The sequence below is a fragment of the Stegodyphus dumicola genome, chromosome 4 (assembly GCF_044657685.1).
Source record: "Stegodyphus dumicola isolate Sdum_Otavi_A_Nest chromosome 4, ASM4465768v1".
NCBI lineage: Eukaryota > Metazoa > Arthropoda > Arachnida > Araneae > Eresidae > Stegodyphus > Stegodyphus dumicola.
Window position 1 is genome coordinate 126,363,986 of NC_140771.1, and position 14,771 is coordinate 126,378,756.

At 34.9% G+C, this 14,771-nt stretch overlaps 1 protein-coding gene across 3 annotated transcripts in view; it reads right to left on the reverse strand.

The window, feature by feature from the left end:
• The window catches only part of LOC118204516 (tryptase-like), a 61,741-nt gene that overhangs the window by 16,875 nt on the left and 30,095 nt on the right, over window positions 1-14,771 (reverse strand). For all 3 annotated transcript variants that reach the window (XM_035376830.2, XM_085815403.1, XM_035376828.2), the window contains 4 exons: window positions 11,108-11,334; window positions 5,019-5,116; window positions 1,488-1,768; window positions 25-176 (listed from right to left, as the gene is read on the reverse strand). In XM_035376830.2, coding sequence (XP_035232721.2) covers window positions 25-176; window positions 1,488-1,768; window positions 5,019-5,116; window positions 11,108-11,308 — 732 coding nt within the window. In that variant the 5' untranslated portion in view covers window positions 11,309-11,334. The remainder of the gene's footprint in view (window positions 1-24; window positions 177-1,487; window positions 1,769-5,018; window positions 5,117-11,107; window positions 11,335-14,771) is intronic.

Below are 14,771 nucleotides of genomic sequence, written 5' to 3' on the forward strand. Positions count from 1 at the left end.
TCACATCAACTTAATGATACTCACATCACAAGCATCCCTTCCTTCTGCGCCTGCACAGAGAGAAGTAGCAGGTAGCCTGTAATTGGGACCAAAATGGAATTTAAGAGATCTCTCGCAGTCGTCGTTCCTCCAAAGAGGTACATTCACTTCTTTAAGTACCACTGAGTGTTCTCCGTCTGTTAAAAATAGGGTTACTATAAGTTCATTAATATAAATATATGTCGCAATATATTTTTAACTTTATCAAAGGCTAGATCGTTTTATTATCCAAACTTCAATTACTTGACGCAGTAATTATAGACTTGCCTTGTCATTCTTCTCAGGAATTTCAGAAACATAGACGTCATCTCTTGGCTTTAAGATCTTTAATTAGTTCCATCAAAAAATTGCCGAATGAAGAATGTGGAGCTGGATACAATAATCACTCATCAGTGCTCTGCAGACAGATTTTTCCGCGAAGGCTAATCTCATAATTACCACTCTTATATATTTTAACACCTTCTCCTTAGTAACAATATAATTAGTAATAATATAACTTTGCGCCTCCTCCGGTTTTTTTTTTCGGGGGGGGGGGGGGTAAATACTTAAGTCACCTGCACATTTTTTTAATTCTTACTTATTGTGTGTTCCGCCATTTGGCATTACACTGAAAGAAAAGAATGCCCCGTGGAGGACTTTTTAAAGTAAACTGACTCGTATCCACATTACGCATGGGGGGGAGGGAACAACGAAAACGCCTATGCTGACAACCCGCTCTCACCGGGATTCAATCCCCGCACGGAATTAGCAGTATTCAGCGATTTTTACTCCTCGTCTGCTGGTGGACCTGTTCTTTCTTTGAATGTACAGTTATCCAAAGAAAAGTATAAAATACACTATCTATTACGTTTTCTTTTCCATTTATACATTTCGTATTGCAATTTGATCCTTATGAAAGTAAAAAAACCATGCAGCAGTCCATATAAGAATATCAAAACGGTAATGGAGTAACATTCCGCGGTAACATTCTGCTCAAACGTTTTTCTTTAGAATGCAAACCTTAATGTGCCTTGATCGAATAATGAGTGGATTCTAAGTGAAAAGTTCATGCAAAGAGCAGTTTTCTCCAATAAGGAATTGTGAATTAATTTTAAGGGAAATTTTAACAATAAATTTCCTCCAAATGGTCTTTACGAATGCTAGATTTCTATAATTTTTTTCTAGTTTTGATAAAATGATTTGATCATCCTTTTTTCCCTTTGACGGCTTTTAGTGCAATTTAAATTTTTCATAATTACGAACCTTCAGATTAAATTAGAAAAACAATACTTCCTACGAAATAATCCCTTTACGAATGTTCGAGAAATCGAGGATTACACACGCTTATATTTAAAGAAATTTCCAAAAGGTTAGATGAATAGCATACTAGAATACGTGCGTATTCAAATGTATAAAATCATTTTTGTAATTGAGGTAAAGAAAGAGATCGTGAAATTTTATGTACTTACTTTCAGTAGATTTACCCCATCCAGTGACAAAACAACGCGCTGAAGAGACGAGTTCGTTATTAGTTGTACCTTCAGGAGGCATACACACTACATTTATGTTGGCTTTCCTTTTAGCTGGACGAGTAAGTCGGACAAGAGCGATGTCATGCAACAACGTTCTGTTATCGAAGTTCGGATGCACAACTATCCTGGAAGCAGTATACTCTTCATACTTTAAAGGCTCGCTGGTTGTTGAAACGTCATATTCACCAAGGCGGATTTTCAAAGCATTTGGCAATGAACTGAAAAGAAAAAAAATTCAAAGTTTACCCTTCAAATTAGTTTTCCTATTTAGCGTAATACATGTACGTATCTATAATTATTTGCGTCTAAAGAGAAAAGGCATAAAATTCAATAACTTGTAGATCTCTTCTGTGCCTATGAATAAATTTTTTAAAAAGTAAATTCTGAAAAGTATTCATATTAAAGCGGTAAAAATATCCTGTGATATATTATTAATATTAATCTGATAGCCATATATATCCTGTGACTGAAAGGCAATATCCTAAAGCATTGTTCAGTTGTAGTGCAGCTTGGAATGCAAATTGCGCCAGAGCAGTTGGGAATCTTCTAGTGAATTATTTAAAGCGATTTATCATCAGTTACGACCAAAGATGCCACTAACACGCTCTATAACACCGTATGCTCAATCGAACGTTTCCAGAAGGGATCCTAATGTGAACAGGTTAACCATTCGGCAGATTGGCTCGTCGATCTGGGAAAGCGAAGACTTCAGTTAGCGGAAACGGATCGTGAAAGTCGATACACATATAGCGAAGATTCTGGGTGGTTTTCACTTTGAACAATCATGGAACAGGACAGCATGATATTACAACAAGCTACCATCAATCTAAATGTTCCATTTAACGACCAGTTAATGAAACTTATCATTAGTTGTAAGGCATCTTCTTTCTTAACGAATCATCGGCAAACAGTAGAAGAGAACAGGAGGTGTAACACCCGTTAAAAGTCTTTTGACATTCATATAGACGTATATATATTCATATGACGCATATCGTCCGTTAAATGAAAGTAGTGAAGAGACGTAAAATGGCATCATATGATGTTTAGTGACAAATTCCATATCTGCCAAATACAGCTGCCATGTGACAGCTGTCAAATTATTCGTGCCAGGCAGTGATCCGGACAGCGATACCACCGCTGTTTGCTGTCGAACCTGTTAATTCCCAATGTAATTCTCTGAAGAACCATCTCGTACGGCACCTGGTCCCTCTATACTTGTGCGAAGCAATTTTATTACACAGAGATATAATCAGGGAATCCTATAAGATGTTGCACTGTCTTGCATACCACATTTTCCAGAAGATATTTTTCGTCATGAAAGCGTCTGATCACAAATATCTCAGTCTCTTGAAAATTTCTGCGTTATGTTAACACCCGTTTTTGGCCGACCAAATTCTTAGATCTTTTGCAGTCTGCTACAAGGTACGTCCTCAAATGTAACTGAAGAATTCTTGGCGAAATCTGGAGCAGCGGCTTTATACTACTTGAAAGAATGTGCGACAGGACAACATAAAACATCCCCATGCCTCCAAGACATATTGATCATATCAGCATGTATTGCCACCAGACAAGGTTTACACGTTTTGCTAACTAATAACATTTGCAATGCATTTACAATAATAAAGAATTTTAAACATTGTACACTGCGCTAAAAAAGGGGGGAAAGTTCTATATCTCCCGTTCTACTGGGCCGAAGACGAAATTTAATCTGCTTTTTCATGACTTGGGATATATTAGATTTATATATAGCATTGTTCTAACTTAGGTATTTTCAACCAAACTGGGACTTTTTCTGAAATAACATACCAATTTTTTTCCATATTTTGATTCTACGACTCCAATAATGCCTAAATATTAAAGTTTGTAAAATTTGGTGCGAAAATTACGGAGCAATCTAAAAGTTTAACTTGGCACATTTTTTTTTCAATTTGCGCAAAGAATAATTCACTTGGCGAATATGGCAACCTATTTTCCTTTCTCTTCCATTCTACAGGAGCTAAGAAAAGTCACAGCGTTCCTAGCTTTTTACATTGCGCATGAGCGGGAAAAATGTCACATCGTTTTTAATTTAAAATAATTTTAATCAAGTGCCTAAACCATATTTGATGTTATTATCGCTTTCAAAAATATACCAAATTTCAAAACGCACCAATATATAAATTCACGTATATCTTCGGAAATTTTGAATAAAACACTCTATTTTTTTTTTTTTTTTTTTTTTTTTTTTTTTTTTTGCAGGTATGCTTAGAAATACATCTACTTTAAAACCCTCTGAGCGGCCAGGGTTTCACTAAGAAAGCACAAATTTCCCAAAACTATTATGAGAACATTTTTTTTTTTTTTTTTTTTTTTTTTTTATTTTACTGTAAAAGCTCTCCTGGTATTTCATACCTGGATTTGTGTACTTTTGATATATTGCCTTAATTTCTTTGACATATTTTAATATGCACGTATATATACGTTCTTACAGATGTCGCAAAAAGTATTCTAGGCCGTATATATACGTCCTTGCCGCTTAGAGGATAAAAATTTTATACATTATAATACAGATTTTTTTCGAAAAATTTATAAAAATTATTTAAAAATACAAATTTTAAAAATAAATCAGAAAAAATAAGCGAGATTTATTTGGAATGAACTTAAATTTCGAAATATCACAAGAAGAATCAAATAGGTTTAATAAAAAAAGAGATATTAATATATATCAAATTCGATTAACATTGAGGAGCTAAAATTTCGAGAGCTAATTTTTGAAAAACTACTCGTGCGATTTTTACAAAACTTGGCAGTTTGGCATAATTTGAGTTCTAGAATTGAAATATTGAAAAAAAATGGGCATGTCATTTCAGAAAAAGTGCGAGTTTGGTTCAGATCCCTACATTAGAACAATGCTATGTATAAATCTAATACATATACTAAGTCGCGCTTTCGAGTCATGGAAAAAGCAAGATGAATTTCTTCAATCGGCCCAGTAGAACGGGAGATATGGAACTGTCCCCTTTTTCTTTTCGCAGTGTACAATAATAAGGAATTTTCTACAATTTTTCTGTTCGCGTACATCCCAGTTGTAGGAATTATGTTACAAATTTTTATAATAAATCTTGAATGCTTTCCTAGATTAAATAACGCTACTCTGTCTAACTTTACTGTATGTTTCTAAAACTATTAGAGGGAAAAAACTGTAGTTTATCGTAGTTACCAAATTATGTTACTTCAGAAACTCTTTGATTCTTTCTCAGTTTCTTCTAACAACTTGAGCATGCATGATTTTCCAGTTTGTGACATAGTAAAGCAAAATGAAAAAGCAGAGATGTTAGCGTTTAAAAATACTGAGCTAAACATTTCATTTCCTCCGTAAAAACAAAAATGTCCTCGTTTCCATGAAAGGTAATTGAATTCTTTTACTGGAAATGTTTCTTCATTTGTTTCTTACATAATAAAATTCAAACTACTTATAAATTAACTTACTATTCGTACACACAATGTGCTGCCGTTAAAATCCAATACTCGTCTAATAGTGAGGCACCACATATGTAAAGATCTTGGGGAGTTTCTAGCACTGCAGCCTAAAAGGAAGAAAGAAAAGATTAATTTCAGTTCAAGTTTACAAAAACATCTAAAGTATCATTTATGAATAACTTATTACGAATATCTCGATTACAAAAAAAAAAAAAAAAAAAAAAAGAAGAAGAAGAAGAAGAAGAAAAGAAACAATTTATGATATGCCTTGTGAAGCCATTGCCATTCAATATTTTGGTTATCACAGGAAGTTTTTATGCTGTTGGGCCTAGGTTTAAGTATTAGAATAGCTGGATGCTTCTGGGATACTTAGATGATTCTGTCTTTGTGTTTGCATGGAGTAAGAATACTTCAGATGAGTCCTATCATTTGGTTGTTTGTGGATTAGGATTATATCTTTTGGTCAAAATAAGAAGCGTATTTGTTAATCTCAAGCTTTGGATTATGTTTATAAATCTGTGGTACATGTCATGGTCTATTATCACTCGCATACTCTATTGTTGCAATACCTAGAAATATGCACCCCTACATCCACAAGTACCTTTGAAAATATTTATTGTCATCAGCAGCATACAGTATAAAGGACTTTATCGATTACTACCTTGTAAGGTTTCCCTCGCTCCTTTCCACATGCCTTCATAGAGCAACTGGAAAGCAAGTCCGGCTTGCAATGGAAAGGCCCAGCTTTCGACTCCCGGCAAGGGCATTGCTGATTCTTACCGGTTCTATAACTCAAAGATATCTACAGCTTCAGTTAATAAATATTCTACTTGCCTGCTTGCTTAATTTTTATTTTTTCCTTCCTTTCCCTTTCCTTTCCCCTTTTTTTACATCCCACTTTTTTTATTACAGCGATATTTTTAGAAATCAAAAAAATTACTTTGCTTTGTAACAGAAGTTTTTAATCCAAAGGTTCGATATTAGCATCAAGCTTCTCTTGAAAGGGTAATTTTTGTACACAATTATTTCTGTGACTTCATATAATATGTTTTTTACTTCAAGTACAATACTCTTGTTGCAAACCGAAAAATCGCAATTACTTTCAGGTACAATTCGTTTTGCTAAATGCTGCATAAAACGATAACGTACTTTGATTCTTTCTCGTGTTTCCTATAAATCTCTCAAAGTTATGTTAGTTGCTGATATACTCACATTTCTACAGAACAGTAATTTCTACCCAGATTTTCTGCAAGTACTACAAGAAGATAATCGCAGAGTTCTGTTAAAATTTACTTAATTGAAGCAGGAAATAAAAATTTCAAGAATAATTGTAAAAAAACAGGTACCGTAAAATGCTTCTTTTATCAAAGGCATAATTTCTGGATTCCAAGTCAATCCAAATATACCAGTTGAATTACTAGTAAAGCACGCAATGAATCTAAAATCCGTTCTATGAGAAAAGAAGGAAAAAATATTTTTAAGTTTCTTCTTTAGATGACTTGTAAGGAATGTTTTCCCTCTTTACCACAAGTCTTCGTGATGTAATTGGAAAGCACGTCCAGCTAGCAATCAGACAGCTCTATAAAATGAATTCTAGTAATCATGTAAATCAAGAATTCCCAACCAGGTATAAGAGGCAATATTTTAGAGTGTACCAGGTTTTGTTTAAATGAATTAAATAGTTGTTAAAAAATTACACCCATCGGCCATAACGCGCCTCAAGCGTTTTTCTACATTTTAAAACTTTTAAACGTTTAAAACGCTTTCTAAATGTTTACTTGTTTGAGTTTTTATTTTTGTTTGTTCTAATACCTCCTAGACGGTAGCACTAATCAGGCATTCTATTTCTAATTGAATTTGCCCCGGGTTTTATGAATATTCGTGCCATTTTACATAAGATACAAGACAGTGAGAGATGGCTTCAACGTCTACTCAGCAGAAAAAGAGAAAAAATGAGGTTGTGAATTGGAAAGACAAGAAGGATTTACGTTTGATGAGTTCAGTCCATAATAACTCGGTGATTGATGTTGGAACACGAAAAGGAACTTTTAAAAAACCAATAATTGTAAAAGATTACAACAAAATGGGAGAAGTGGACCGTCTGCATCAGATGGTTTCAAATTATCCTGTTGTTAGAAATAAGCAGAGATATTATTATTTTTCCATTATGCTTTACTTCCTTATAATTTTACATAATATTCATTGACATTCATCCACTACGAAAGTCATGTATAGAAAGTTATGATGTACAGAAAAAACAACATTACACGCTACGAAAAACAGACGGCCGCTGGGGGGAAATTTTCGCGAACAGGAGAGGACGGCGAAAGGTTTAGTCTGAGCGCATTCCGTAGTCATTCTGTGTTCGTACCATGCTCATGCATTTTCTGTCTCTAATAAATAGTAAGTATATTTATGTTATATTACTTACATATTGATATTTTTCTTTTAATCTACTTGACCTACATTTCAGGTTATATTTCTTAAATTATTATTAGCGTTTATAATGTTAAAGAAAAGAAAATGTCATAATGATTACGTGGAGTTTTATTTCACTGCACCGGAATAACTAATGATTGGAAAGAAACCCAGTACATACTTTGTGGCGCTCTCTTTTCAAACGCAGATATGAAGCAGTCTAAAATACTGGAATACTTCAACAACCGGCATGCTCGGGCAAATTTTGTAAGCCATGACGTTGAAAGTTAAGAGGGTACGATTTGACTCTGCCCACCACAGAGCGGTAAAGTTACTGAACATTGGTAGTTAAAACATAGGTTTGATTCCAGGGCGAACGGGCTGGCTGCCCGGGTGTTTTTCATAGTTTACGCATGTGTAACTTGTATAGACGCGGATTGTGAATAGATATCTAGCATAGAACATACCTGAATACTAATTTAGGACGCATCGTTTAGGCTTCGTTTTGTTCTTCTACCTTTTACACTTCATGTACAATCCATTTCTTGAGCATATTTTTTATCTGGAAAAGTAATTAGCATGTTGCCTTCCTTCTAATAAAATTAAAAATAACTATTATCATAGAGCAAGTGTCGTGTTATGGGTTACTATTATGTTGTATGTTCATACGCTACTGATCGATTTCAACAAATACAATGTGATCGTACAGTGTTTCAATGATGAGACCTTTGTCCCTTCTATCTGAGCAAAATATTCGCAGCATGAAGTAGTCACTATTCTCGACATCCCCACCCTTGAAGAATCCAAGTTAAAATCTAGTTTTGCAAAGTAGTAGGATTCACCAGTTTCGTTAATTTCGTGAGAATTCATTGTAAGAGATATACGGCGGTTTTGGCAAAACTTTATCAGCTTATATTTGATAGGAACTCTGCTAATAGGAACTAAATTTAGTACCTCATTATTTGGTTCACCTTTTTTCTACATTTGCATATGGACAGAATTTCATTGTCTTTACATTTCACTATTATACAAATCTATGTGTGGAAGGAAATAGCTATGAGCTAAATTCCATGCAAATTTGACAAATACTAGTTTATCGTTTTGACTGCCTTTTTGCCAAACTGTCAACCTACTTTATGAATACATTGCACAAGAACAAGTAGGAATACACATACTTTTTCCAGACGTTCATAAAATATTGTAACGTATTTGCTACAGCTATCGTCACTAAACTTTCTACAATTTTTTACTGGGTTCTGGAAAAGGTCGGCATCTACTTTTTTCAAAAAAAAAAAAAAAAGAAATAGCTAAAATCAGAAATATTAATTAAAAACTCTTAAAATGCTAATTTTCGCCATTTTTCTGAGTGGCAACAGTGCTGATATCAGCAACAATGCAACAGTGATACATCAACAACAATAGTTGTGTGCCATTTTTGCTGATATAATGGGAAAGAATTAGTTTATTTTCCTATCGAAATTTTTATGTGTGAAATTTCTATCGAAATTATCGCTCAAAATAATGATGTATTTGTTTGCTGACCCAAATGGCAATTCCATATGTCATATGAGTATATATACGATAGGATTTTATGATTACGTAGTCAGTTGTGGTACATGTATTGAATATTACTTTGTTTCTTTGGCATTTGTTATGGATTACAATGACGCATCATATTCCTTGTGACGTGTAATATGTTATTACACGAATTTTCAAATAATGTCATAAGGAAAATAATACATTTCTCTCAATCTAACTTAACTGGCATCGAGGACTTCCGCTAGTAACGATATAAATATTCGAATATCATTTATATAGCTCTTGGATGTACTTTTGCTTTAGGAATCAATTACAAAAATTAATTCCTCTTATAAACCAATGAATGGCTTTACTTGCCGCCAGCCCCTTGTTATGCCAATCTTCGACCCAAAGCACACAACTCGTTCAGGTGTCTTCAGAATCTGTTTTATTTGCTTCTGCAAAAAATAAGAATAGGGTTGAGATGTAAAGGACGATTTTGGGGCCTCGCTAAAAGATGAAGTCCTAAATTTAAAACTTGCCAGCCTAGGCCATAATCATACCTTGTCTGTTGGACATCGAATTAATTATTAATAAAATATATTAATACAATATAATAATTTAATACAATATAATAATTTAATACAATATAATAATTTAATACAATATAATAGTATTACAATGTATTAATACGAAACTGCTATGCCTAAACTGTATGAAAACTTTTATTCTGTCCACAGCAAAAATATTTGATGTCGTTACGTATTTCTTAGCATCGAACAAATGTTTTGGATACATTAAGCAGTTACTTAAAATAAATTACTTTCAGGATATTAATTTAGAATAAATTAAGAGACCATCAGAATGAAAAATAATGCGAATTATATAACATGAAGAATTTTTAAAAACATAGAATATATGCAACAACATATGAAGTCATTTTTAATTACTTGCATCATTATATTATGAGCATTTTCAATGTTATTAATATCATTAAAATTATTCAAGAGAAGAAAATTTTATTTGTATTATTGACACAGAAGCTTCACTTATAGTCACTGCGTGGCATTCTACTTTATCATATAATTCACCGCGCAGGCAGTATAGCGCTTAGGGAAGCCTTCTGAGTCACAGAAGGGTCCGGGTTCGAATCCTGGAGAAAGCATAGTTATAACTGACCGCCTCTTCATAGAAGGCAACGGTGGCCACCTATTAGGTGCCTCCACAATAAAAGGGCCACCACTACTGGCCTTAGAAGTGGCCAATGCTGAAAAGGCAAGCGCCCACGTTGAACTAAAAAAAACTTTATGATCTAGTTTCCATCCAGAATACTTACGAGGTCGAATGCGAAAGAGGTTGCTTTCCGTCTTTCCTTTCAACCAGCCACGTATGGAACATTCTCTCACGAAATATTTTACTTCACTATTTCTCTTTCTTGGTCTGCCTTCGTGGTGTAGTGGTCTGTACGCTGGGCGCGTATTCCAGAGGTCCACGGTTCGATTCCGGGCGAAGACGTTGCTCATTTTACCTGCTTTCAAAATAATCCTAATGTCGCCCCAGTGGCGCCCGAACTAAAAACGGTGTTGGATGAGGATTTTCCTCACCCAGGATTTGGCGATTGGTTCCCTTAAAAAACCCTAGTCGCCCTTTAAAAGCCTTTCCTTTTTAGCAAGCCTTCGTGGTGTAGTGGTCTGCACGCTCAGCGCGTAATTGATTGGTCCGCGATTCGATTCCCGGTGAAGGCGTTGCTAATTTTTCATCTTGCCTGCTTCCAACAAATTACCTAATGTCTCTACAGTGGCGCTGGAACTAAAAGAGTCGTGGATGATGATTCTCCACACCCAGGATTTGGGGAATGGGTACCCTAAATAAAGCCCCAGTCGCTCTTTAAAAGGAGGTGTATATATAAAGTATTTCTCCCGCCTACTTGGCATGGTGGTGTGGTGGTCTTGGCACGTTGGGGGCGTATTCCAGAGGTCCGCGGCTCGATTCCAGGCGAAGGCTCATTTTTTATCTTGCCTGCTTCCAAAATAATCCTAATGTCTCTACAACTTAGGCGAATGATTGATCAGCATCCCATCTCTACCAGGTATTCGAATACAGTTTCCGTCAGATTAACAATTTTCTCTAAACTTGAGACTGAATAGTAATGTAATACTCACATGCCAAGCCCATTCCCCTGGATCTGTTACTCCATCTCTTCCCTTGTTCGGGCCTTTTATACCACAAGAGCCCGATTTTTTACGCCTAGGAAGAATACCTACTGACACGGCACTTGGCTCCACAAAGCAACATACTTGACTGCTATATGAACAGTAAGCATAAGGTGTGCCACCTGAGCCTATGCATTCCCAATAGTCCATGCAATCGCAATGACTTCGATCAGCAACTGAAAAAAGAAAAGAAAGAAAGATATAAATATTTGGCTAAACGCATGTGAGCTTGCTAAATAATGGTTACAATTTATAATCATCCAATTATTAAATGAATTTCACAGTTTGAGGTGTTTCACATAAAACGTTTTCTAGATTTTTAGTTTTGATTGTTAAATTGGTGTTGCATTATGAAATTTTGGCAGTAGCATCCACACTTTTCGAAAGATTTTGCTGTTCTTAACGCGAAATGTATTAAGGGGCTCATACACCTTAAACCCCTTATGATCTTCGAATATGTGACTGTTGCAAGAATTGAGATGACTTATTTATTTAAAAAACAATTGCTTCCAACTTTTTACAGCTGACTACATAATATAGCTGCTTTAGAAACTAGTAACCAGAAAGTTTGTGTTGCCACAAATACTTTTGTAATTTAATTCGCTTTGTGACAAAATTTTCGTCATGTTTCTACCCTGCGCGCACGGTATATTAAAAATGGCTAATGGTACATACTTGAAATTTAATGGAATTCTTTATATGGGCACTATTTTCTAACTGAACCAAAAATCTGATGAATATTTCATTATTAAAAAATTTTATGGACGAAAGCATTACAGATTTTTTTTTAATAAAATACATTTTATAAACTCAACTCCAAATAAAATAAAAATTTAACATGAAATTCTTAGAATTTTTGGTTCACGGTAGTTTCCTAATGTTATAAAAGCTATATATTAAATATGGAATTAAGTTATGCAACAGAATGTTTTAAAGTGTGCGCGCAAGGTGGAAACATGACGAAAACTTTTGTCGCAAAGCGGATTAAATTATAAAAATATTTGTGACAACACAAACTCTCTGATTACTATTTCAGAAAGCAGTTATATTATGTAGTCAGCTGTTAAAATGTTGGAAGTAATTGCGTTTAAAATAAATAAGTTATCTCAATTCTTGCAACAGTCACATATTCGAAGATCTTATGGGCTTTAAAGTGTATGAGTCCCCTTAAAATTATACAAACTGGTTATACATTACTTTTAACATTTGATGGCATGCCACCGTTAAAAGCGTTTAATTTTAAAAACACTAATTAATTATGAGTACTAAATTATTTTTCATAAGTGTCGCTAATGCGAAATGCGCTTTGATATATGACGAGTTTCAAATAGAAGGAGCAGATTTTACTTACTTGCAAGTCGCATAAGTCATCGCTGAATATTGAGAATTCAACACGGGTTCGATCCCAAGCAAACTGTCTCGCTGCATAGTTAGCTTCCCCCCCATATGTGACGTAAATATGAGCTAGTTTCCTTTAGAAACTGCTCCACGAAAGCATCCCTCCCCTTAGGCATATAGCACATTTGTGCTTTGTCATATTCGATGAACCAACTTACTTGAAAAAAAATATTTTTAAATTTTTGCAAGTATCAAACACAAAATTGTGCATACTCCATTAAGTTAGGCATTTCATTATGTATGCACCTTCAATGAATCAAAATTCTTTAAATCAATAGTCAGTTTTATGTTACACCTACCCAAATTGTTCTTCAGCTATGGAATACACTCTTCAAAAATTCTCTGTCAAACTCTGAATAATGTAGTAGGAGTAGCATGTACACACTGTTTTGTATGAATCCTCAAAGAACGCAGTGACAGAAAGTCATAAGGGAATTTCACAGCACAGTTCGTATGCACTTTGACGAATTCAGCGGTGAGAAACATTTATGTTCACATCTTTTTTATTTCCAATGATGGGGCACATAAGCCAAAATAAGAGCAAGTAGTTGAAACAGAATACAATCATGTAATAAGAGAAAAAGAACAAATACAAGCCGTAGAAACAACAACAAGATAACTGAAGGTTATTCCCCGAAGAGTCTTCTAGCCTTCCAGTATCTAGGAGCATCAATATCTCCATGGGGAGCTCCGCCAGACAAGCAGATGATGTTTTCCATAGGTTCGTTTTCGTCACACAAGGAGCAGGCAACATCAGTCAGAACAACAATACGACACAGATGAGCAGCCAGGCAAAAACATGCCCGGTAAGTGGTCGAAAAGCAGCTATTGCCTCCCAACTTTGTTATCAACTATATCTAAAAGATAATTTTTTCATATTTCGCTTCAATTTTGCGTAAGATCCTGATACTTCGATTGCATAAATTGTCTTATAAATAGTTTAGCAGTAAAAAAAAGAGATTTATCGCTTTGTACAGTCTAATAATAATAATAATAGCATGGCATCCATTTTCGGCAAGAAAATCTGCCTGGTTGTCTCCATGTAAACTATGTTGTTTTGCAATGTCCATGTGTCCATTGGAAAACAACCCGTTTATACCGAGACCTCAAATTAGCAGTTCTTGACTCAGATAAATTTCATATGGTAATGGAGCCTGAATAGAACTGAAGGACTGAATTACAGCCTGTGAATCTGACAGTAATACAACATTTTTTAAATCTACTCAGATGGCATGTTAGCTGTTTAAGTGCGATGGGAATAGCCTCTAGTTCACCAGCAAAGGCAATACCATACTTTCCAGCTGGTGCATAGAAGGAAAATATGATTCGAGAAAACACTAGCTCCAACGTTCTCATGTCTTGAAGGCTGTGATCCATCAGTATGAATACGCAGCCATTCATTTTCAGGATATTTAGTCTCAATAATCTCCAAAGCAATACATTTTAGTACATCCCAGGGACGTCTCATATTTTGATATGGATAGAGCCAAGTTTAAGTTTGCCTCTAGACCCATCAGTTTCATGGGATTTCTGGGTTTTGCCAGCAGTTGCAGTTCTTCATGAAATTCATAGATTTCTCTATAGGACAAAATCTTCTGAACAAATGAAGCTTGGGCCTTGTTCTATTTTTTAGTTGATAATCTCTCCAAAATGTATCCTCAGTCTAGAAAGCTTTCATATAGTATTAAAATTCTATCAGTAGGCCTGGATTTCACTGCCCCAATGATAAGCCTTAACGCTTGGTACTGTAAGCTTTCGAGTTTTTTATATTACAAATTTGAGATTGTTCTAAGTGGGTCGCAACAGTACGTCAAAAGCGGCCATACAAAGGTTTCATAAGTAATATAGAGAGCGCGGCGGGAACTATCCCACATAGCTCCTGCCAAGCACTTCAGTATATTCAGTCTCTTTGAGAACCATTCTGAAAGAGATAGGATATGCTACATCCAAAGCAATTTTTTTGTCAAACGTTACACCTAAATAAGTAAAAACAGTGGTATAATAAACTAAATAAATATATGCAGTGTAGTTGTTCCTATATTTCAGACCGGGACAAAGCCTCTGGTGTGTTCTTTTTATTTTTAGACCATTCTGAAAGTGCATTAAGGGCTTTGTAGGGCGTGTTCTCAACAAAGATCTTAGCATTTTTCTTCGGTGCCTGGGTCCAGATCACTAAGTCATCCGCAAGTAAAAGACATAGTATAAATCAAAGAAT